We start from the raw sequence: 25,638 nt of genomic DNA, 5'->3' as shown, positions 1-25,638 counted from the left end.
ATACATACCTTTTCTGAAGCTGGTTCGGTCTGGTCTCCAACGGTGAATGCTGTGTGCAGGAGAAAACTGACAATGGCTGGGAAGTGACATTACTCCTTCGGGGGTTCCGTTGTCAGCTGCCTCTCTTGCACACTCCCACACACAGAAGCCATTGCTGACAGCTCAGCATGGGACCCCACTGGAGCGGCTGCAGAACGGGTAAGTACATCAATTTCTTCTTTACAGGGCTAGATAGATTAGGTTTAGAAAGTGGCTGCGAGAAGGTTTAGCGTTAGTTAGGATTTGGCTGAACTTCTATTTAAGCATTTAATTAATACATTAAATGTATTAAAGAGTAACTTCACTTTTGTTAAGAAAAAAAAACCTCCTTCTGAGTGATCTATGTACCTTGCAGGGAGTTTAATAAACATTGTTGCAGATTTCCACCTGTTTCTGTTCTGAAGAAATAGCTGTTTGACCATGTCTTTTGCACACTGATTTGAGTGATTTGAGTGAATAGCTCATTATAACCAGCTGATGCACTTTCAATGCTCTGATGAGAGAAATTGCAGTGTCTGTTTCCTTTAGAACAGGGGTGTCAAACTGGCAGCCCTCCAGCTGTTGCGGAACTACAAGTCCCATAATGCCTCTGCCTGTGGGAGTCATGCTTGTAACTGTCAGCCTTGCAGTGCCTCATGGGACTTGTAGTTTCGCAACAGCTGGAGGGCCGCCAGTTTGACACCTGTGCTTTAGAACAAATTAACCCTTGGGGAGTTTCTCACCAGAAATTAAATTTCTGTTGCGGGGGGGGCGGGGGCTGTTTAAAATCTGACTTCTTTCTTAGTGCAGACTTCTGGAAAAATCAGTGAACCAATCACACAAGCAGGAAATTACATTTGTCATGTTGCATTGAATTTTACAGAAAATGACAGCACTGCAGATTAAAAAAGAAAGATAGTTTTTAATTATGTTAAATTACAATGTGGTTTTGTTGCCCTTGCTATTATAATTTTTTTTATTTCCTATATTTTTTTGCCATAAAAGTGGAGTTACCCTTTAAGCGATGTCTCGTATTTTTGATTAACATCTATTGTGCCATGCGAGTCATTGCTGGGCTTCTTTTGATTTTGTATAACAATTTTTAAGGAAGAAAATTTGAATTTCATAGATGCCTGAAAATTATTTTGTGTGAAAATAAAGAGTGGATATGGAGATATTCATTGATTATTATTCTGCTGAGTATGTTGATGTCTGTAATAAAGTCCAGCTCCAGTCAATACCCTTTTGTGAATTATGTGGGGAAGGTTTGGATGTTGTTAATGCTGTATTTATCACCTATGGGGAGATTTCCTTTTACTTCCTGCTGTGTCTGACAAATGTCACCTAAACAAGAAGTCAGAGGAAATCTCCCCATTAGGGATATAAATAGCATTAAACCTGCAAGAGGTTCTAACTTTTCCTTATTTTGCTTAAAGCTTTGTTTTTGTTATATGTGCCCTGTTGGGACAGCTTCCCCAGTCCCTGTTCTGTGTGATTCTTGTCAAACAGTCAGTGAAAATTTCCCAGTGGGGATACAGAGAGCAGTTTGGCAAATGTGTAACCTTTTTCTATACTACCCAAAACTAGCAAGAAATATGTTTTGGCTGGAGATGGACTTTAACAGCCATTTTTAAATGTAGAACCTAAACAGCAGCTTTTCTTTCTTTCTTTCTTTCTTTCTTTCTTTCTTTCTTTCTTTCTTTCTTTCTTTCTTTCTTTTTTTTTTATTCTTTGCTTGCTTCACAGCACTGTCACAGTTGCAGTTCAACTTTAATTTATTCTATTCTTTTTTTCTAGCTATTTCTTTCCGGATTTGTGTTTTTGGGTTTGTTTTTTCCATTGCCCATAATAATGATTTGTCCTCATATTAGTCTTTTGGTAACAAGTCATGTTTTTTTTTTTTTTTTTTTTTTTTTTCACTTTCCATGTTTCAGTTTATCGGTACCTGTGCTGAACATGCTGCTCAATGAGCTCCTTTGTGTGAGTAAAGTACCTCCAGGAACAAAGCACGTGGACCTGGACCTCTCCAGCTTACCTCCAACCACTGCCATGGCAATCATGCTGTACAACAGATGGTAATGTATATTGTGAGATTGGGGTGATTAAACTCAAGCGATAGGTGCAATTACAGTGTTGCAGGAGTCCAAAACTGTATTTTAAGGGCATGGCAGCGCACTTTTAAAAGAAAAGTTCATACAGAGATAGCTCTCACCATCACTGCAATGACATACTATTAAGCCTCCTGGATCCCTTGTGGTACCTCTGCAGGGTCTTTCTGACCATCAAACACATCCCAGTGTTCATGCACAGACGCTGACCTTTAACTCTGCATCTTTCCTGGGAGCTCCCTAGCTGTGCTTGTCCCTCCTGGACTTCCTCTTAGGCTTGGGCCTTCCTCTGTCCTAACCGGGGCTTGATGCATGGCAGCATCCCTCATAGCATCCCTCAGACATACTGACCTCCCTCAGGAGGGTGGGGACCTGAGCTCTAACTCTGGCTCTCTTATGAAACCAGCACACCATACCACCCATTTACAGAGTAGCACTGGGCCCCTCGCTACATCACCCCCCGCCCCCCCCCACCTTTGTTTCAGACCGGAGGGAGGAACACATGAACCCGTCACTATGGTGGGACACCTCTGTGCCAGGCATTAGCTGCATAGGCCCAGCTCTTTCTCTGGGACATACTACACAATTTGAGTCTTTTCTTGCTCTGAGGTATTTTTCCATCACAAAGCTGGAAGTCGCCCATTCACCATCTGTCCAGTATCCTCACTGCCGATTACCTGTCATTATTGCCTTACATGACCACTCAGATTGAGGGTCATGTCTGTCTGGTAAGCTGATTGAATTATCCACGGGGGGATTGCTGCATTTCACATACCTCTATCCACTGGTGTTGGACGCATTTCCTTTTACTTCAATATGGACTTTTATTTATTGTTTTATATTTGAATATTTCACCTTCATTTGGTTTTGATTGTCTTTTAACCAGATTATGAACTTTTATTATCATTACCTTTATGATCAAACTGGTGCTACCTTGTTTTATATTGTACTTTTGGGTGTGTAATCTTACCTGTATGGTTGGCTGCCTTCTTACTAATTGATTTATATGTAGTGTGTTCCAAGCGCAAAATATTTTTCTCCTTCTTTTATATACAGTACATCTCTGTCTGTTATTCTCGGATTAGAGATTTTGCTCCATACCCATACAGTTGGTTATTTAGATTTACCACTGCCTTTTTTTTTTTTTTTTTTTTAACTTTACATATTAACTAAATTATACAGCACACTTTTTTAAGGTTATTAGCCAATTAATCGATTTATCGGCCAGCAAATCGATTATGAAAATAATCGTTATTTGTAGCCCTACTTTAATCTGCACCTCTTTGCACGTGCTGGACAGAATTTCTGCTACTTTTGCGACTGTTCTAGGCCCTTACTTCACATGAGATCTAGTGGGTGAGACAGTATACATGCCGTGTACCAACCATTGCTCAGCCACACCTTTTTACCGCACCAGCAAGAAGACATACCATCACACCATTGGACAGAGCAACTTCTAGCATGTCTGTCATTTCAGATTTTTTTTTTTTTTTTTTTTTAGCAATTCTCCCAAGCACCTTCCACACAAAACAGCTGCTGCAAGCACTCTCACCGAGAACTGTGAGACCACATTCCACGCAAGTAACCAACATTGCCGTAACGTCGCTGGTAACAACTGTCTCCACTGATTGCTCCTACGAAGTACCAGGCCACCCATCTGTGGTGGCTACACGCAGGTGTTCAGCAAAAGGGTTTTCACCTATTTCAACATTTCCCATAACATCTCGGTTATTTCTAAACATCCCACATCTAAATACAGAACTTTAGGGGCCTTACTAGTGGCGCGGAGGGACTCATTTGCTAAGGCTCGAGAGGCCGAGACACTTAAAGACACCTCCACCTCAGATGCAACTGACACAACTTGTGGCTCGTGTCTTACTCATCCAGTACACTGTCATTCTGACACTCCACTTACTCCGTTTTGATGTGGAAAAACTTCTGACATGTATGTGCTCATATCCAATCCTTCTGACTGGAGGGGGTTTACTTCTGCAACAGCCAACGCCCCCGTAACCACAGGCCCTGCATGCTCTCCATTTACCACAGCAGCAATAGTATCCCTCACTATTGCCTTCAGAAAATTCTTTCTACCATGCTAATACCTTTATGGCCAGACTATATCAGTCTATCCTGTCTGTGCCCCAATCACTAGCACTCCGTAGCACTGCTCCATCTGCCCAAGGAGACACCGTCAGAAAGAGGGGCTCAACACCATCTGACACACTACACTTGTCAGTAATACACTTTTCAGCATCATCATTCTCCACATTCCTAACTGGTTTAAGTTGCCTTAGCACATTAGCAATTTGAGACTGTAGGATACTTAATACATCACATTTCACCTCATGTGATACACACTCGCCTGTCGGTGCGTCTACACAGTTGTCCTGGAAAACTTTAAGCTCAGACGCCATGATCTCCTATACGGTCTCCAGGGACACCTCTGCTGCACCTGTGACGGTTGCTAGGGGAAATGGCACACACCTCTCAGTGGTTACCCCTGACAGATCTGGATGCAGTACCACGCTTTCACCACCATGCATTGACAATGCTTCATTAACTTCATAAGACTCTGCTATTTCAGTTTTAGCAGTTGCATCAACCCATTATTTACCTCAGCATTTTTAATCCGCTTAGTGCACCACACATTATATTCATTTTTATCACTTGTCTTCCTGCTACACAGCACACGGCCTAAAGATAGATCCTTATCAGACTTCTGCATTAACCTGTGCTTCTCCAGTATACAGCAACAAGTCTCTCTTGAAAGCAGATCTCCTCACCAGATTTGCTACCACTTAACAGGTCTTAAACACAAACTCAGTCTCTTTCATACATGTAACAGGAACAGTTTTACCATTCCATTTGGCGGGTTTTGAACACTTAATTTCATTTCTGCACCCCCCACAATCTAATGCCCCTACATGGACACGGGGCAACATTTTAGCCTTCTTGGACTCTCCAATATTCCTTGCAGGCTGAACAGGTTTCCTGATGCCATGGGTAAAAGCAGACCCAAACACATGGTCAGAGCCCTTGCAGGATGCTGGACACTGTGCCCTCTTCTCTGGGCTGACCACTTTACATGCACAGGCATAAACATCTTTACTCCAAATCTGAGCCACATCCTTGCGGTAGCTCCTCCTTTCTGCAAACAGACTTTCTCCTGTTGCTTTGGGAAACCACATTCTCCCTGCAGAACTTTCCAAGCGTTCTCTAGATTGAATTGCTTCTATGTAGCTTTCGTAGTCCTCTCGGTTATGACCCAGCAAGCGGTAACCGCTCGATACTCCTGTGTCAGAAAAGGCTGCACCAATTCAGCTCAGGCCATCCTCTGTAGGAAGCAATCATCGCAAGCTCTACCAAAAAGTCCTCAACATGTTCAAAAGGCAACATAGGCCCTATGAAGTCAGCAGCACATATTTCACTCCGGTATCACTCGGGGAAAAAAATTGAGCCAGAAATAGTGAAGCCCGTAATGAACTTTTATTGAAAAAAAAGTTAAAACTACTCACACAGAGCCATAAGTTAGTCAGCAGAAGAGACAAAATGGTAAATCACAGGTACAGCTCCGCTCCCGGAACGCAGCCGGCTTGCGTTCCACGGAGACCAGGAAGTGACGTAGTACGTTGACCATTCACCGGAAGTGCGTTGACGCGTTTCGTCCGCCTACATGGGGCGTTATCAAAGACCAAAGACTTTGATAACGTATGTGAGATTTGGGTGATTAAACTCAAGCGATAGACACATTTACAATGAGTTGCGACAGTCCAAAACTGTATTTTAAGGGCATGGCAGCCCACTTTTATTTAAAAGCAAGTCAAAGTTCATATAGATAGCTCTTCCCACGCAGGGGGTTCTCCCCATCAGTGTAAAGACATGACATTCAGCCTCCTGGCTCTCTTGTGGCAGCTTTACTGCTCCAAATACCTCTGCAGGGTCTTCCTGACCATCAAACAGCTTTTGGTCTTCTGATTATCAAACCCATTCCAGTATGCACAGACGCTGACCTTTTAGGCCCTGTTCACACCTGAGCGTTTTCCAGCTCATAAAACGCTCATCTCTGAAGTCTCAAAACACCCAACAAGCAAAATCCTGTTCATTTCGAAGGGCCCCTGGTTCACATATGAGTGTTTTGTCGCCTGAAGCTCAAAAAAGTACATGAGCTTCTTTTTTGACAGATTACAAGCGTTTTTGTTTAATATTGATGCCTTCAAACACCTGCAAAAAACACCCTAAAGAACGCCTGAAAACTACCGTATATGCTCAGGTGTGAATGGACCCTTAGCTCTGCGTCTCTCCTTGCACCTCCCTAGCTGTGCTTGTCCCTCGCGGACTTCCTCTCAGGCTTGGGCCTTCCTCTGTCCAAACCTGAGCTTTATGCATGGCAGAATGACACACAGGCCCCACTCAGACACACTGACCTCTCTCAGGAAGTTGGGGCCCTGAGCTCTAACGCCCCTTTCACACTGATAGTTTTTTACACTGCGAGAAAAATGTTTCCCTTTAAATCATATGGGACTTTTCGCACCACTGCACTGTGGGTGCGGTGCATTTTGAAAAGTCCTGTATGCTGCATATTTGGTGCGGTGTTGGAAACCGCACCAAAAACTTAGCTTCCTATTGAAATGAATGAAAATCGCTGAAAAATCATGGTAAATCACACCGTGCATTTTTGGTGCGTTTTTGAGTCACGTCCATTTTTTTACAGGTGCAGGCGACCCAAAAACGCACAGGAAGCACATATAAAACACAGCAAAATTGTTGTAAAAACGCATATGCATTTTTTTTTGAATCAAAGTCAAAGTTTATTAAACCAAAAAGAAAAAAAAAATTTGTACAGCAAATATAAAAAACACAGGTGATAAATGCAGTACTGTCGACCATAACTGAGTAGCATAGACATAAACAACAAAAGAAACCCCCCCCCCCCCCAAACAGATTCCCATAAGAAAAACAAAAAAAAAAAAAAAAAACTGCCACGGGGACCCCCACCCGGGCCACAAGGGCCCATCCAAGCCTCACCATGTGATTCAACATCCAGCCAGTGCACACTGTGGAGCGAAGCACAACCTCATCTACACGATATGAAGAGTGGACTCCTAGGTAGCACATGTCAGCGACGACTGTAGCCATCTATCCCAAATTTTATTGTACTTAGCAGGACACCCCCTACCAACATAAATCAGCTTCTTATATGGGAGGGTAGCATTGATGTCAGCAATCCACGCGGCCAGGGTAGGAGGCGAGGACTGCATCCAGCTGCGAGCTATCAGCTTACGGGCACTAAACAACGTTTCGTGAATAAATTTCAAAGAATTTTTGTCAACTTCTAAATCTGGGAACAAACCTAGTAGGCATTGCCTAGGGTCCAAAGAGACCGGGGAACCCATTTGGTCATGTAGGAACTGAACAATTTGTTGCCAGAAACCATTAATACGAGGGCATTGCCAAATTAAATGCTCAAATGTCCCGGGAGACAGGAGGCATTTGGGGCAATCAGGGGAACGGGAAGGATCAAATTTCGCCATCCTGACAGGTGTAAGATAGCATCTATGTAAAATATAAGTTTGTGTCAACCTGTCAGACATCTTGGGAGACACCAATTTACCCACCTCCAGCACCTCACTCCAATCATCATCATCCATGTCACCAGCACAGTCTACCCAGGGGGCCTTAAGAGCATAGGCCAACTGCGTCGACGAGGGGTTAAGAAGCATATCATAAAACATAGAGATCAGTTGCCGTGGGTTGTCCCCCTTCGCGACCAGCAGAACATCCAAAGGCTGCAAATGGGGACAAGCATCACCAAACTGTGCAGAGAAGGCGTGGCGCAACTGAAGAAATCGGAAAAACATAGAATTCGGTAAATGGAATTCAGCCTTCAGCCTGTCAAACGATTTGAGGCGACCATCGTGGAGCACATGTGACAAGAGATAAATGCCATGTTGTATCCATATCCTCGGGTCAGGGATCAGCAACAGCTCCCTTAGATGCCTGTTGAACCACAGGGGTGTATCGTCATGGAATAGGGGGCACCCCAATTTCACCACTGCCAGATCCCAAATCCGTTTGGTATGAAACTGAAAGGTATGCCTACCGGAACCCCCCGGCGTTCCCCCAAGACCTCTGAGGATATCACAGAAGGGGTGTGGGAAATGGCCAGGGGATTGCGCACAGACAAGAGATTCAAAGCGTAGCCTGTCAAGTTTGTCAAAATAGAAAAAATGAGAGAGTTGTGCAGCAACATAGTACAAGCCGAGGTCGGGGACTGCCAGGCCTCCCAGTCTAGTTGGGCACTTCAGCGCCCTCCAAGACAACTTATGTCTGGACGAACCCCATATGAAAGACTTAAGAACAGATTCCAAAACCCGAAAATATTTCAATTGAATATAAACCGGCGAGTGCCAGAGAATATATAGAATCTTGGGCAACAACACCATTTTCACTAAACCTATACGACCCATGACACCCAAGGGCAGTTTAGACCAGGTCTGCGTCTTACTTTTGGTCAAGGAGATCAGGGGTTCAACATTCAGAGGGACATAATCCGAAAGGTCACGAGACACCTGAATTCCCAGGTACTTGAGCGAACTAACCCTCTGCAAGGGCAATGATGCCTGTTCCAGTGGAGGTGGAAAGAGATCAATAGGCAATATCTGGGATTTATCCCAGTTGATTTTCAAACCCGAGAAGGTCCCAAAGTCCTCGATAAGGCGGAGGGCAGTAGTCAGGGAGGATCCAGAATCAGCCAAGTACAGAACCATGTCATCAGCATACAGCCCGACCTTCTCCTCCAGAGCACCTGAACTCAAGCCAGTGACACCAGGGTGGTCCCGCAAGGCCATAGCAAGTGGTTCAACAGCCAAGGCGTATAGAAGGGGGGAGATGGGGCACCCCTGACGCGTCCCCCTCGAAAGGGGGAAAGCAGCAGAGGTCCATCCATTCACCACCACCCGCACTCTCGGGGAAGTATAAAGTATGGAAAGCCACTTAACAAAATTAGGGCCGAAGCCAAAACAACGTAGACATTGCCAGAGGTATGGCCATTCCACCGAATCAAACGCCTTGGCTGCATCTAGCGATACTATCACCCTGGTGCCAACTTGCGAATGGGATGCCTGGATGTTCATATGCAAACGCCTGGTGTTAAACGCAGTATTCTTCGCAGGCATAAACCCTGTTTGATCTGCGTGAACAAGCGAAAGGATCACTTTGTTCAGACGCAGAGCCAATACTTTTGCTAAAATCTTGACATCTATTTGTAACAAGGAGATCGGTCTGTACGAGCCCGGCTGATGAGGATCCTTACCTGGTTTAGGAATAAGCACAATAAGTGCTTCTGTCATAGAGTCCGGGAGAGCACTCGCCTCAAAGGCCGCCTGATATACTTCGAGAAGCCTAGGGACCAAGACCTCAGAGAAGGTTTGGTAGAATTCCACCGGCAGGCCATCTGATCCAGGGGCCTTAGAGCGTGCAAAAAGGGAAATTGCAGTAGCTATGTCCGTTTCCGTAATGGGAGCCTCAAGAGTTTTAATTTGTTCATCAGTCAGTGTAGGAAAAGAAAACTGATCAAGAAACGTTCGGAGCTCCAAATCAGAATACGTCACCCTAGTCTTGTAGACGTCCGAAAAAAACGCGACAAACTCCTCCGCCACTGCCGCCGGTTCCGACACCAAATCCCCCGAAGGGGAAAGGAGTGAAACCACGACAGGGGGTCGGGAGTCAAGATGTGCAAGATATGCTAGTAATCTACCCGGGCGTTCCCCATGTTCAAAAAACCGCTGCTTCGCAAAAAACATACGACGCTTGGCCCGCTCATAACATAACTGGTCAGTGACTCGAGTCTGCAATCTAACATCAGCCAAGCCAGCAGGGGAGGGGGCCCCCACATAGTCGGCCTCCAACTCGCTAAGCCGAGTCAGGGCCTGAGCATAGGAAGCTTCGGCCCCCCGCTTATGCCTGTTAACATGCTCGCTAAGCAACCGCCTAGCGTGTGCTTTAAACATATCCCAGACATGCACTGGAGAGGCCGAGCCCGCGTTGGAGGCAAAGTAGAACTGCCACTCACCCGCCAGCTTGGCAATACTCGTCAAGATAGTCAGCCAGAAGGGGTTAAGCTTCCAAATCACTACGGGGGGTACTACCGTCCTACGGAGAGTAACACAATACGTGGCATGATCAGATAATATGCGCGGGCAGAAAAATGCACCCTGCAGCCTGGGAAGGAGATGACGGGAAACCAGAATGAGATCAATGCGGGACATGGATGAGTGAGTAGACGAAAAACATGAATATGCCTTGCGGGCAGGGTAAAGGTGCCTCCAAGTGTCTACTAGTGCAAAATCTGACAACATACGAGCAAAACGGGTATCATGAAGGGGAAGAGGGACACTCCCGGGTTGCCCAAGCCTATCTAGGCCCGGATTTAGCACAGCATTAAAATCCCCAAGCCATACGGCCGGAACAGTCGGGTGTCGAGACATGAAGGAAAACCCCTCTGTGAGGACACCTGAGCAATAGGGGGGCGGGATGTACCATGCCAAAAGCAACACAGGTGAATTATCAACAACAGCCCGTAAGAAGACATATCGGCCCTGAGGGTCCAGCTCAACCTCATGAACGGCGAACTGAACCGACTTGGCCACCAATACCGAGACCCCCCTGGAAAAGGTGGTGTGGGTAGAGTGAAACGCCCAGCCGATCCATGGGCGCCGTAGCGCGCGTTGCATGGATCCAGCAGCGTGAGTCTCGACTAGTATAATCACGTCAGCGTGCTGACGTTTCAGGTAGGAAAAAACAGCCGCACGCTTCACTCTATCCCCAAGACCTCGGACGTTCCACGTCAAAAAGGTTAAAGATGACATTGAAAAAATAAAAAACCTGTGACAGCAGACCCTACCAGCAGCAGGGGGGAGCCCCCCAAGCTAGCAAGGTGGACATGGCACGGTACGCACTGGCAACATAGGAGGCCCCGAAGGGCAAGGTTAGACAAGAGGCACAGAAAAACAGCATGTGGGGACCCCATGGCAGCAAAAAAACAGAAAAAACAGAAACCCCTAACCTACCCGGCTCTGCACCACCCCCAACATGTGCGAGCATAATCCCCAAACAGAACAGACAAAGAAAAAACAGCATATAAGTCATTTCGCCGGCGTCCCACCTGAGCCCCACGACAGGGGACAGGTGAGGACCGGGGCACTTTACTTAAGGCATTTCCAAATTCACACGGATAGCTTGCAGAAATAAAAAAATCAGTCAGGAGCAAAAATAAGAAAAACATAAAAAATCTAACAGCAGTAATCAGGGGCGAAAGTCTCACTGAGTAACGTGGAGAGAGAACAAATCCCATTCCAAAAGGAACAGGATCGCACAGTAGGTCCATTAGAGCCTAACAATGCTACCCAAAAAACAGTAATAACGGTAACAAAAAAAATTGTACAGTTCCCATAATGCGAGGGAGGGAAAAAAGAAAAAAAAAAAAAAAAAAAAAAAAGGTTTCCCCTCCAAACAGTATGAACGGTCTCCGGGCACGAGACAGAAAGACAAACCAGGGTATCAGAGAGTCCAAAAGCTTCAGGCAGGGGCCACATTACGCCGGTCTAACCAGTCCATGGCCAAGGCAGGGTCCTCAAAGAATTGAACTCGGTCATCCACTTCCACCCGAAGGCGAGCTGGATATAACATGGCATATTTTAAATGTAGAGCTCTCATGCGGCGCTTCACCTCCAGGAACCGAGCCCGTCGGCGCTGAACCTCCCCAGAGAAATCCGGAAACACAGCGACATGGCCCTGCTGGAAGGGAATGTTCCCCTTGTCTCTGGAGAGGCGAAGAATCTTGTCCCTATCCCGAAAGTTGAGGAACTTGGCAATAAGTGTGCGGGCCGGGGCACCAGGGGGAGGGGGACGTGCAGGGATGCGGTGGGCCCTCTCCACCGCAAACATCACCGAGAAAGAGTCACGTCCATAGCACTGCACAAGGAGATCCTCCAGGAATCCAGCCGAATCAGTACCTTCAGCACGCTCAGGCAGGCCAATAAACCGAAGGTTGCACCTTCGCAACCGGTTCTCCATGTCATCCTGCTTAGAATGGAGCTGCTGAAGTTGCCGTGTGATGTCCTCGGCGGAGTGCTGCAGGGGTTGTAGGATATCTTCAGCCGCACTGATCCGTGTCTCAGCCTCAGTGACCCGGTCTCTCAGCGTGGACATATCCTGCCTGATCAACGAGATGTCGATCTTGACCTCCTCGATCTTGGAGGTAAGGGTACTTTGACATAGGGAGATGGCCTCTAGCACCCTGGACGTCTCCTCCGTCGTAGGCTTTGGCGGGGTGGAGGAGCCGGCGCCATCTTGGGCCGGCGAGGCCGGATCCTGCCGGCGAAACTTCTCAAGCTGGGAACCGGCCGTCGTGCCTCTCTTAGGCGGAGACATAGTACCCGGAGGATCAGGAGAAGACGGGGAACGAGAAAAGGTGAGTAAAGTCCAGGATATCGGGTCAGGATAAGTATAGCGGAGACCGGGTAGAAGGAGCTCTCACCACATGCGACTTATCCCATCACGTTCCAGGCCACGCCCCCCACGCATATGCATTTTTACCGCGATTTTACTACAGAGCAGTGTAAAAGGGCCCGAACTCTGGCTCTATTATGAAGCCAGCACATGCCTGAGCGATCAGTGTACTTGCTTCACCCAAAATCAGGGGTAAACCACCCTTTTACAGAGAAGCACTGGGTCCCCCTGCTACAATATTAATACCCATTAACTGAGTTTATCAACCTATTTAATTAAAGTCCATTTGTCTCTCATTATTCTATTTGTACTAACCTGCTGATTACAGATTTGTGACTGGTTGCAGTTTGTTAATGAGATAGGATCTATGAATTAGTAGGCTAGCTGAGCATCTATATTGAGGCTTTGACAATAAAACCTGGAAGCTGATTGGTTTCTATGCAGTGTTGCACCAGAGTTTGCCCTCTCCAGTTTTAGTAAATAGCCCCCTTTCTGTCTTAGTCTGCGTGCTGCACTTAAGCCAGCTAATTATTATTTTTTTTTAATCTTTAACCAAGATATTGGAACTATGTGAAGGGTAGCCTCAAGGTGGTAATTTCTCAAATGTAGGCACTGTGCTTATAAAAGGTCTGTACTATATAAGCAGGCAGTAGAGGCCGATGCTCTAAAAGGGCCTGTGGCTAATCAATGGCCTAGCCTTACTCTTTGCAATAAGCTTTCTCTGGATGGATTCTCAAAGGAAGATTCTCAAATCAACCAGACTTTAGTGCCGGTTCACATGTCTGCGATGCGGGAACGCTGCGAATATACAGCATGTTCCCGCATCGCATCCGCACCCCTGGCAGTTCACACTGCCATATGCAATACGCTGGGGGTGTCAATTGAAAGTTAACGACACCCCCATATCAGATCGCATATCGCAGTGCGATCTGAAAGTTCGCACAGAATCGGATCGCACTAGTGTGAACCACCATGCAATCTGATTCTGCTGCGGACCAAAAAAAGGGTCCTGTGTGTCTTTTAGTGCGATTGCGGTGTGAATTCAGCCATACAAACTGTATGGCTGAATTTGCACTGCACAGAGATCGCATGTCTTTTTAGGAGGAGTGCGCTCCGAATTACATGCGATCTCTGTCATCGCACTAATGTGAACCGGCACTAAGTGTCAATCATGATACTGGTTTCAGTTAACATTCATTTTATTGGCTCATTTTTTTGTAGAGGGTTAAACTACCGGACAGCTTCTTCTGTCTCTCTTGGACATTGTTGGTGAGATCTCCCTGTGCCTTATGCCCCGTACACACGTGCAGATTATCTGAAGACTTTTGTCTGCAGACTTACCAAAACCATATAATATGAGGTCAAACCTAAACACTTTCAATTTGTATGCAATCCGGCAGGCCCTTGCACTACATAGAAAAGGTAAATCTGAAGACAAAAGTCTGCAGATAATCTGCACGTGTGTACGGGGCATAAGTTCTCAGGTTTGAACGCCTGCTGTGGCTATGAGTTTCCTGTCTTGCATGAGAAATGTGTATTTAATTTTATATATGGGGGGGGGGGGGGCAGTCTGGAATAACAGGAAAATCTGACTACTATAACATACAAAATATGCAAGAAGCCAGGGTAATAAAAAGTAGCAGCCAGTTGGAGGGTTAGGCCCATTTGGGTACTTTTCCATGGCTAGCACTGGAATAGTACCCCTGGGGGTAGGGCAGTACACTGAACAAACCAACAGTTCTCCAGCACACTCCCAACCTAGTCGGAGCAAAAAAAGACCAAATAAACTTTTGGGCTAAAAGCAGGTATTTGTGGCATACATTTGCAAATACAAGTGAATGAGAGTGCTGTATTAAGGCCCCTCTGGACAGTGTGATCCCTTGGTCAGCAAGTTCCCAGTTATGGGACATATTTTTATAACAAGGAGTAAATTGAGAGCAGGTTTACCTGGAGCTTGAAGCCTCGATCTCCTTAAAGGTACAACAACACATCAGAAGCACTGAAAACCTCCAGTGTGTGTCTGTACCAAACGAAACAGAAAAATGTCAATTGCACCACCTATGTCCAAAATATCTCTCATGGGTTTGTTTGAGAGACAGCCCTGGACAGTGTGTAAAGTGCATCAGAAACATACTATAGACTGGAAGCCAAATAAGGTAATTTTATTGTGTTTCTTACCATTTCTTATGTAAAAACTTAAAAAAATTAAACTTCCAGCGGCAATCAAATGTCGGTTGGATAGAATTTGCGCCACGCTTCTGCTTATTCCTTGGGATTAATATGGATTTGAATTATAATCCCTTGTTTTGCAATATTGAAGGTCTGTTTTTATCCTTGATGATGATGAAGCATGCAGAGCTGTAGTCAATGAGGAAAGTCGGCTTGCGTCTCCTTAATCCATTATTTAATTTTCCCATTGACTTCAATTTTTTTTTTTTCTAATTTTCCCTTTGTGGGAAGCCTGTCAAATTTCTGATAGTTCTGCCCCAGTACCACAGCTTATTGTTGGGGGAAATTAAAGTGTTTTTGCTATCTCAGTTACACTTTCAGAATAAATAGTCCAGCTGCAAAACTACTAGTGTGCTCCCAGCTTTAGATATTGCTACAAGAGAGGCAGACTAATTTGATCTGAACTGTGTGACAATACTTGATAAATGTCCTCTGTGTCTTTCAGCTCCTGCAAATGATAATATGTGTTTTACAACTTTTGGTATTTGTTCTGTTACAGGGCAATCAGAACTATCGTACAAAGCAGTTTCCCTTTGAAGCCAGTTAAGCAGGGTCCACTACAACCAAATGTGTAAGTCCTCAAGATTATAACAAAGCCATGCAGCTTTATTATCTGGCTGTAGGTAAACTTTATGGGGGATGTTTATTAATACATTTGCACTTTTTTTTATAGTTGTTGCATCTTTGATTTATGTGTTCTTTTGTTGGAGAAACAAAATAGCAAATTGCATTGCGCTGTTAAGTTTTAATTGCAAAACATCCGAAGGAAATTACCTTGCTTGCCTTGGATGTGGACGGGCAATTAGGGTGTACTTGGCAGCTAACGAGTCTTTTAGGAAGTCAGACTCCTCTCTATTTGTGCTCGCGGACGGACCTCGCAAATAGGGCTGAACGATAGTCGATGTGATATCGACTATCGTTCTGCGGGCGTGGGCGATATTCATATCGCCAAAGACGCAATATTTAGCATAGGCAGGGAGAAGTCGGAACTCGGGGGGAGGAGGAGGACTCATGGTGCTGGCAGCCGACACATCCGTTTTGATTTCGGCTGTGATCGGAACTCCGCCCCTCCAGCCCTCCCAGCTCTGCCTCTAGTATCCAGCCGACCATTGCTCCGCCCATTGTCTCTCCTGGCTGCATCGGGGGCGGGATCAGGCTGTAATGTTTTGTAAATAGATTCAATGGAGAGACAATGGGTGGAGCAGGGCGGAGTAATGGTCGGCTGGATTGCATGGCAGCGGAGAGAGGCTGCAGAGCGCTACAGTGCAAAGCAGCAGGAGAGGGGGGAGAGACGTCCGGAGCATGGCGGAGGAGCACCGGGGGACAAAGGCTACTACTGCTGGGACACTTCACTCAGCCCGCTTCCTCTACACTCCGGCTCCGACACAAGGCTTGGGCTGTCCGGGTTGGAGAAGTTCTACGAGTGTGGCGGATCCCCTGGCAGAGAGCTGAGCTCTGCTCACTGATCCCTCCTCCGGAGACTGTCCGGGAGAAATATCGCGATATATATCGTTAAAAACCAAATATCGCAATGTACTTTTTTCCCCAATATCGTGCAGTCCTACTTGCAAAGGGTTGTCCGCTTCTTCTGCAACATGGATCAGACAGACAGTGGTTCAGGCCTATTGCATCAAGGGTCAGGTTCCTCCTTTTCCCTGTCAAGGCGCACTCTCTTAGGGTGCTTTAGTGTCTCCTGGGCTTCCGTCATCAAGCGTCAGTGACGCAGGTTTGCAAGGCAGCCATCTGGTCGTCGGTGCACACTTTAACAAAATTTTTATAAGGTGGATATGTTGGCATCTGCGGATGCTTCTTTTGGTCACAAGGTTTTGCTGGCTGCTGTTTAGAGGACCTGGTCCTGTTTGAGGGTGTATGGTTTTTTTCAGGTGAGCTCCAGTTGTTAATGGTTGAGCTCCATGTTACCTGGTTGGCTATGGTGAGTCTTGGGATTTTTTTCTGCTTTTTTCCCACCCCTCCATGTCTAACACTGCTTTGGGACATCCCAATGGTTAAGGAGGAGGAGCTGTGTCCGTCAATGAACGAAAGAAAAAATTGGATTTTTGACACCATAAAATTCATTTCTCTGATGTCCATTGATGGACATTGATACCCCCTGGGACTGCCGATAGGCTAGTCAAGCTATTTCCTGCCTAGTGTTCTACTCCTGTAGGGGGCAGTATAACCCAATGGTTATGAAGAATCAGGAGCTATGTCCGTTAATGAACATCAGAGAAATTAATTTTACAGTAAGTCAAAAATCCAGTTATTTTTTTCCTCATAATCCTACAAACAATACCCCATATTGACAACCTGAAAGAAGTTTGTTTAAAATGCTTGCAAATTTATTAAAAATAAAAAAAATAGAAAATCCCATGTACATAATTATTCACAGCCTTTGCCATGACACTCAAATTTGAGCTCAGGTGCATTCTGTTTCCACTGATCATCCTTGAGATATTTCTTTAACTTGATTGGAGTCCACCTCTGGTAAATTCAGTTTATTGGACATGATTTGGAAAGGCACACATCAGTCTATATAAGGTGCCACAGTTAACAGTGCCGAAGCACAGATCTGGGAAAAGGTACAGAAACATTTCTGCAGCATTGAAGGTCCCAATGAGCACAGTGGCCTCATCACCTGTAAATGGAAGAAGTTTTGAACCACCAGGACTCTTCCTGAGCTATCGGGGGTGAAGGGCCTTAGTCAGGGAGGTGACCATGAACCCAATGGTCACTCTATCAGAGCTCCAGGGTTTCTCTGTGGAGAGAGGAGAACCTTCTAGAAGAACTATCTCTGCAGCACTTCACCAATCAGGCCTGTATGGTAGAGTGGCCAGACAGAAGCCACTCCTCAGTTAAAGGCCGTTAACAGCCTGCCTGGAGTTTTTCAAAAGGCACCTGAAGTACTTTCAGACCATGAGAAACCAAATTCTCTGGTCTGATGAAACAAAAATGGCAAGCGTCATGTCTGAAGGAAACCAGGTACCGCTTATTACCTGGCCAATAACATCCCTACAGTGAAGCATGGTGGTGGAAGCAGCATGGTGTGGGGATGTTTTTTTCTGTAGCAGGAACTGGGAGACTACTCAGGATCGAGGGAAAGATGAATGCAGGAATGTACAGTGACATCCTTGAGGAAAACCTGCTCCAGAGCGCTCTGGACCTCAGACTGGGGAGAAGGTTCATCTTTCAACAGGACAACGGGCCTAAACATACAGCTAAGATACCAAAGGAGTGGCTACGGGACAACTCTGAGTGACCCAGCCAGAGCCCAGACTTGAACCTGATTGAAAATTGCTGTGCACCGACGCTCCCCATCCAACCTGATGGAGCTTGGGAGGTCCTGCAAAGAAGACCGGAAGTGACGTCACCACAGCTTTTCCCGACACGTTGCAATTCTAGATATCTTGCGCTGATTCTTCTATTCCTTTTGAACTATTTTGTATGTGGTGACACTACAGAATTAGCTACAGATTTCTGGTGCTCCATTTTACTAATAGCTCTGCTCCCCATATCTGTTTCCTTTTCTCTACTGGTAGCACATAGGTTAACCTTTTTTCCTTTTTTGCCCTTTTGGTTTTGACCTCTGTTTGTAGCAACACAAAGGGGGGGTACATCAATTATGTAACGTAGCAAGACAATGCTAAACAGGGGCAATAAAACTGATTATGTGACAGATTTATGAACAAGGATTCAGCTTGAGTCATGAATTCCTCTTTTGGCTGTTCTAAAGTTGCACTGCAACCAAATGAAGCCTGGCCCTGATCATCTATTTATGCGTCCATTTACAATTCTTGAGGTGATTTTAGCTGTATTAGTGCACTTGTGATTATTGCTCATGATACTTTTTTTATTTGCACTAACCTACAGTTTTTCAGGAAAATTTTTGCGGTGTGCTTCCTTCATCAAGCTTGTCCTGAAAAATTTTACGTTCGTACAAATAAAAAGTTTTGCGGACAGTACTCAATTGTTTCTGTCTATTTTCAATCAAAATCTGTTTCCTCTTCAGCAATAAATCCACTGCTGACCTTGAAAATCTGTGGCAGTTGGCTGCCCATGAACACAGATCCACAGGTGGAAAATACATTGTAAACCTTTTGCAGAGACTTTGCTTAGTAGGAGGCAGCCTGATTTGTGTCTGTCACTAATTTGCTTGATAAATGTCCCAAAAAGGGTTTTGCTTTTTTTCTTTTTTTTTTTTTTTTTTTTTTTGTGTCTTTGTCTGTATACTTCTTGAGAGCTGCAGGAACCATTTTTGTTTTATTTGCATTCCAGTAAAGCACATAGAGATGATTCAATCTAAAAATTAAAAAAGGTATTGCGGTTGATTTACTAAAACTGGAGAGTGCAAAATCTAGTTCAGCTCTGCATAGAAACAAATCGGCTTCTAGTTTTTTTTTTTGTCAAAGTTTAATTGAACAAGCTGAAGTTAGAAGCTGATTGGCTACTATGCACATCTGCTCCAGATTTTGCACTCTAGTTTTTTTAATCAACCCCACTGGCTTTACATATTCCCTAAAATAATTAAAGCCTTTTACACAAACATTGTGGGGTTGATTTATTAAGACTGTAGTGTGCAAAATCCAGTGCAGCTCTGTATAGAATCCAATTAGCTTCCAGGTATTGTTATTAAAGGTTAATTGAACAAACTGGAGTTAGGCTGGCCATTCATTATACATAGGGCTACTGTGCACAGCTGCACCATATATAGTGCTGCAGTTTTAGTAAATCTCCCCCTATGTATTTGAATTGGTCATCGCAGTACCAAAATTTGCCTGCAGGTGATTCTTCAGCAAAAAAATTGCAATATCTGTTTTTAAACATGAGGGTGGGTAGCTCAGCACTGGTTACATTGCCCTGCACAACAGCAAATAGAATGGAGTGGATTCCTAGAAAAAGTCCATTGTGCAAGAGCTCCTAAAAAAGAGGGGTACTTACATCCAAAACAATGAAAATGGGTAGCAGCCCTCTACCTTTCAGCAAATGGAATCTATAGAATGTCTGGGTCTGAAAAATGTTCTCACTAGTGATCGGCCGATATCGTTTTTTTAATGCCGATACCGATATTTTGGTCATCGGATATCGGTATCGGCTAATATTTTCGGACATGTAAAAAATTTTTTTTTTTTTATTTTTATTTTTTTTAAAGGTACTCCTTGTGGAGGGATCTGGGGGTCTAAAAGACCCCAAACCCCTCCTCGGCATTCAGAACGCCAAGTTTGGCTGTTTTGAATGCTGTCAGTTTTTTTCTGTTCAAACGGTTTTTATTAAGGCAGAAGGAATGTAGTACAAAACAATACCAATAGGTAACAGTGGTGCATAACAGATGAATACACGTCAAAATGACATTATGAACAGCAAGTAGTAGCATAACAATCAGGTTAAGGAATAGGAAAGGGGCAAGCTGGGCGCCCGGAATACAGGTAGCTGTCAGTTTTTTTTAATTTGGCGCCGAATACCCGGACGTGATGTCATGACATCACTTTCGTTTTTTTTACATGGAGACCGGCGCATGCGCTCTTGCGGCAGGGACACCGGCTTTCACAGGGACACATCTTCATGCTACACGGGGTCTTCTCTTTGGCGGTGGAGGTAGTGAGCCGCGGGAGGGGGGGGGCGTCCCCTCCCGCTCCTTGTAATGACAGCCGAGCGGCAATATCGGTAACCTCAGGGGCAGATTCCGATATATATCAGGGAAAGTGCATATCGGCCCCGCCGATAATCGGTCGATCTCTAGTTCTCACCCTTGTTATTATATGGTATAGCACTGCTGGGTTTGTATTTACACATTTTGCATACTAAAAGTTCCTATTTCTTTAGCTATTTGGTTATAGCTGACATAATCAAATACATGTGCTGACATACTGTATGTATGTGTGAATATTTATTCTATGGGCTTATTCACACATGCGGCTATGGAAGGGCAGGGGGATTGCGATAAAAACAGACAGGGCTTTGCTGCAACCACATGCAATGTACGTGATTGTGGTGCAGTGGTGCAGACTTTTTTCAGGATTAAAATTGGGAGTGAGAAGACGACATATCTCACATGTGTCAACTTCCCTCTGAAAAGTGATCCACCGGGGAACACTCTTCAGAGAGGTGGAAAGGGCTACTTTATTAATCAAGAGAGAATAGGCTTGTTTACAGACAGGCACTGTGTATGTATGTGGTGTCGCTCCCATTTCGATCATTTTTAGTTTTGACGCAATCTGCATTATAATAATGAAAACGGGCACAAAAATCTCCTTTCTTCGGTTATTGACAAGTTTTAGCTGCACAGGTTCAGTGACAAAGCTGTATGTCCCACTTTGTGTAAGCTATATGAATTTGTTCTTTTCTGTTAAATACTGCAAGATGGAATGTTGTTATGATCACAAGTCTGCACACTTGAATAATGTTCTTTTTTTTAACAGAATGAATCAAATACAACAAGAAAAAGAGCTCACTGAAAATATCCTGAAAGTGGTAGGTTTGCTATGGAAACGGTAGATAACAATCAGTCTGTATTTCAGTCAACCATTGCGGTTTGTGTCTGGAGTCGCTGTATATACCTGTCTGCAGGTGACACCTACTCGCTGTGAAAACACCTATAGGCAGGGCATTCTGTGTAGAGGATGGTGTCATTTGTTATTGTATTTAATGATCCTTGTTCGAGAAATAGCATTACATTTACTGCGAAGAGTAAATGCAGCTCTTCAATGGGGACTTTTTACAAACCATCAATAACTGCTTATATCTGAAATTAAGCTGGATACACACTATACAATTTACTTTGATTTTTTTTTTTTCCTTTAGATTTACCAAAACGATATAATATGAGGTCAAACCTAAACTTTTAATTTTGTATGCAATCTGGCAGGCCCTTGCGCTACATAGTTGAAGGTAAATCTAAAGGAAATCAAACAACAAAAGTTGTATGGTGTGTATGCGGCTTTAGATCTCTACGCTTCTGTAAGTCAATCACTGGCATCCATTTATCTCATGGAGTATTTAGGCGCTTTTCCACTGCATGGAACCGAGCGGTTCGGCTCGCTTTTGCGCTTTTCCACTGCATGGTACCGCATGGTAAGGTGTTGGAACGGTTCAGTACGGCAGCACTTTTCCACTACATGGAACCGAACGGTACGGCTCACTTAAACAGTACCACCTCGGTTCCAAGAGGGCCGTACCGATACCATATCCCACAATCCTTTGCATGCAGCCTTGACTGTTTGTCACTACTAGCCACTGATTGGTCAGAGAATTGTTGTTATCCCACCCACTTACTTCTTTAGTGGAAAAGCAAACCGTACCGAACCGTTCCAACACCGTACCATGCGGTACCATGCAGTGGAAAACCAAACCGAGTGGAGCTGAGCCGGAACTTGCAGTGGAAAAGTGCCATTTGTGTCCATGTGTTATTCTGGCAGCACCAATCCAGTGCAGCTCTGCGTCTTGGTCAAACATCACCCTGTATTTTTCATGTTTTGTTTTATTTTTATTTTCCTGTGTTCAGGATGTGACAAAGCCTATGTAGCATATTTTTTTGGAAAAATAAATGCTAGATTTTTTTTAATTTTGTTTGATTTATTTACTTTAAACTTGACCATCAAGTCACAGTAAACAAGTATGTCATTCATAGATGGTAGCTTTAGCTTTGGATCACATCTTGGGTTTCTATTATCTTTTCTGGACTACTCCAGACTATTATCTAGCATCTAAAAAATGTACAATAAAATGTTAGGCCAATGGATTGAGAAATTGACCATCAACTGGTAAACAAATGGAGCGCTGGGTGGACAAATGGACAGTCCATTGATGTCTGATGGACAATCTGACAAACAGATGCATTAGGTTCAGTTTGCAAAGCTACCACACCAGGATAAGAATTTTTTTTTTTTTTTTAATTGTATTTAAAGTGATAGAGATGAGGCCAATGAAATTTAAAAATTACATAGATACATAGTTAGTGAGGTTGAAAAAAGACATCAGTCCATCCAGTTCAACCTATGATGTGTGTGTTTGCTTTTAACTGTACATTGTATACCCCTGTATGTTGTACATTGTATACCCCTGTATGTTGTACATTGTATACCCCTGTATGTTGTGGTCTCTAAGGTGCCCATCTAATAGTTTTTTGAAACTATCAATGCTCCCTGCTGATACGACTGCTTGTGGAAGAGAATTCCACATCCTTACCGCTCTTACAGTGAAGAACCCCTTACGCATTTTAAGGTTAAACCGCCTTTCCTCTAGTTTTAGTGAGTGGCCACGTGTCTTATTGTATCTCCTTTCTCTGAATAGTTTGTTCCTTATGCTAGGGTCGCCAGTACAGTATTTGTACATTGATATCATATCCCCCCTCAATCGTCTCTTCTCCAGAGAGAATAAGTTCAGTGCTTGTAGTCTTTCCTCATAGCTGATGTCCTCCATTCCCCTAATTATTTTTGTTGCCCTTCTCTGGACTTTCTCCAGTTCCAGCACATCCTTCCTGAGGACCGGTGCCCAGAACTGGACGGAATACTCCAGATGTGGCCGGACCAGAGTCTTGTAGAGTGGGAGAATAATCTTTTTATTTCTGGAGTGAATCCCCTTTTCTATACATCCCAGTATTCTGTTGGCTTTGCTTGCAGCGGCTTGGCATTGCATGCCACTGCCAAGCCTGTTGTCTACCAGTACCCCCAGGTCCCTTTCCATCCTAGACTCACCCAGAGGTTCCCCCCCTAGTGAGTAGCTTGCTTTCTGGTTTCTGGCCCCCAAGTGCATTACTTTACATTTTTCAACATTAAACCTCATCTGCCATGTAGTTGCCCACCCCGTTATTTTGTTCGGGTCCGCTTGTAAGGTTTTCACATCCTGCATAGAAGATATTGGCATGCCTAGTTTAGTATCATCTGCAAATACTGAGATTGTACTCGATATCCCCTCCTCTAGATCATTTATGAATAAATTAAACAGGATTGTTTAATTAGGTATGTACATTGTGCTAAAGGTTTGTGAATCGAGTCTACTGTCTGATGGTCAAACGAATGGCAGTTAGATGGATAAGCAGGTCACTTTATTGAAGAATAGACAACCTGCCTTGAGAGATTTTTGGGTGTAAAGGCAGGCAGATAACTGGACTGACAGGCTGATGTATGGACAAGGATTTGTTTTTCACAATGACGCTGGATTTTTGTGTTGAGATGGCCTCACATTGATAGTTTAATAAAATGTTTTAAAATATGGATCATCAATCCGGTAAGTTTTCCTTTGACCCACAGATGCTCTTATATCTGACATCATGTGGAGGATGTGAACTGTGATTGGGATTGGAAATTCCCAACCTTGTCCAATATATCTCATTTGACAGCTACTGTATAAAAATGGGCCTGGTTCTTTTATGTCTACAGTTGAAAGAGCAAGCGGAGGACTCTGTCAGAGTGCTGGAGGAGGCCTTAAAACTAAAGAAGTCTTTCTATGTCCATACCATGAGAACCCTGGACCTGCTAGCAATGGAACCTGGAGCTGTGAATGGGGAAACGGAGAGCTCCACTGCTGGTTTAATGATCAGTTCTGATGAGATGCAATGTCAGGTAATAACTTGTTGTTTTTTTTTTTTTTTTTTCTAAGGCTTGATTCACACCTATGCATTTTGTAGTGCGTTTTCAGTTTTTCAGAAATACATTTAACTTGGTTTCCTATGGGTCAAGTTCACATCTGTGCATTTTATGGAAAGGGCCAGGGACCAGCAGTGTCACGGAACCATGAACCAGACGTACAACAACAGATAAGTGAAAATAAGACAGCTTTATTGAAAAACAAGCTATAAAGCAAAAGTCCAAACGGATGGCGAAACCGATGCAGAGTCTTTGCGAAGCCAGGGGTCTGGAACCAGCAGGGTAGTCAGACGAAGCCAGGATCAGGAACCAACAGGGTAGTCAGACGAAGCCAGGATCAGGAACCAACAGGGTAGTCAGACGAAGCCAGGATCAGGAACCAACAGGGTAGTCAGACGAAGCCAGGATCAGGAACCAACAGGGTAGTCAGACGAAGCCAGGAACAGGAACCAGAAGTAGCAGCAGTCTTAGTAGCATGTGAACACAGGAGGACCAAGCAGGGAACTGAGCCACAGACCTCCTATATATATGAGCTAGGCATCCAGCTCCTCCCAGTGGGAAGGAGGAGCCGCAGGGTGGGAGGCTACAAGAAACCCAGAAACCAAGATGGCCGCCAGCACATGTCAAACGAAGGAGAACAGCAAGGAGGTAAGACCATGACAGTACCTCCCCCTCAAGGGCCCCTCCTCCGCGGAGTAAAGAACGGTTTTTGAGGGAAGCGTGCATGGAAGGCTCGGAGCAAGGCAGGAGCATGGACATCTGCGGAGGGAACCCAGGAACGCTCCTCAGGACCATAACCACGCCAATGAACCAAAAACTGCACCCGACCGCGGACCAGGCGAGAGTCCAGGATATTGCTCACCTCATACTCCTCACGATTGCCCACTTGGACCGGACGAGGCCGAGGAACCGAGGAAGTGAAACGATTACACACCAGTGGCTTCAACAGGGAGACATGAAACACGTTGGAGATCCGCATGGCAGGAGGAAGCGCAAGGGCATAGGCTACCGGATTTACCCTGCGAAGCACTCGGAAGGGACCAACAAAGCGAGGCGCCAGCTTGGGAGTGGGCACTCGAAGGTTGAGGTTGCGGGTGGACAACCATACACGGTCTCCGGCCTGGTAGGAAGGAGCAGGCGCTCGTCTGCGATCAGCCTGGAATCTCTGGCGCTGCGCAGAGACCTCAAGGGACTTC

General features: G+C 44.9%; 1 protein-coding gene across 1 annotated transcript in view; it reads left to right on the top strand.

Moving 5' to 3' along the window:
* Positions 1-25,638, top strand: part of INTS8 (integrator complex subunit 8) — a 142,523-nt gene that overhangs the window by 13,633 nt on the left and 103,252 nt on the right. The window contains exons 4-7 of the mRNA XM_082259349.1: positions 1,953-2,093; positions 15,364-15,435; positions 21,278-21,329; positions 24,236-24,418. Of these exons, the coding sequence (XP_082115475.1) occupies positions 1,953-2,093; positions 15,364-15,435; positions 21,278-21,329; positions 24,236-24,418 (448 nt within the window). The remainder of the gene's footprint in view (positions 1-1,952; positions 2,094-15,363; positions 15,436-21,277; positions 21,330-24,235; positions 24,419-25,638) is intronic.

The sequence above is a fragment of the Pelophylax lessonae genome (assembly GCF_965119305.1).
Source record: "Pelophylax lessonae genome assembly, chromosome: 5".
Taxonomy (NCBI): domain Eukaryota; kingdom Metazoa; phylum Chordata; class Amphibia; order Anura; family Ranidae; genus Pelophylax; species Pelophylax lessonae.
Note: the sequence above shows the minus strand (reverse complement) of the source record. Positions and strands in the feature narration are given on the sequence as shown.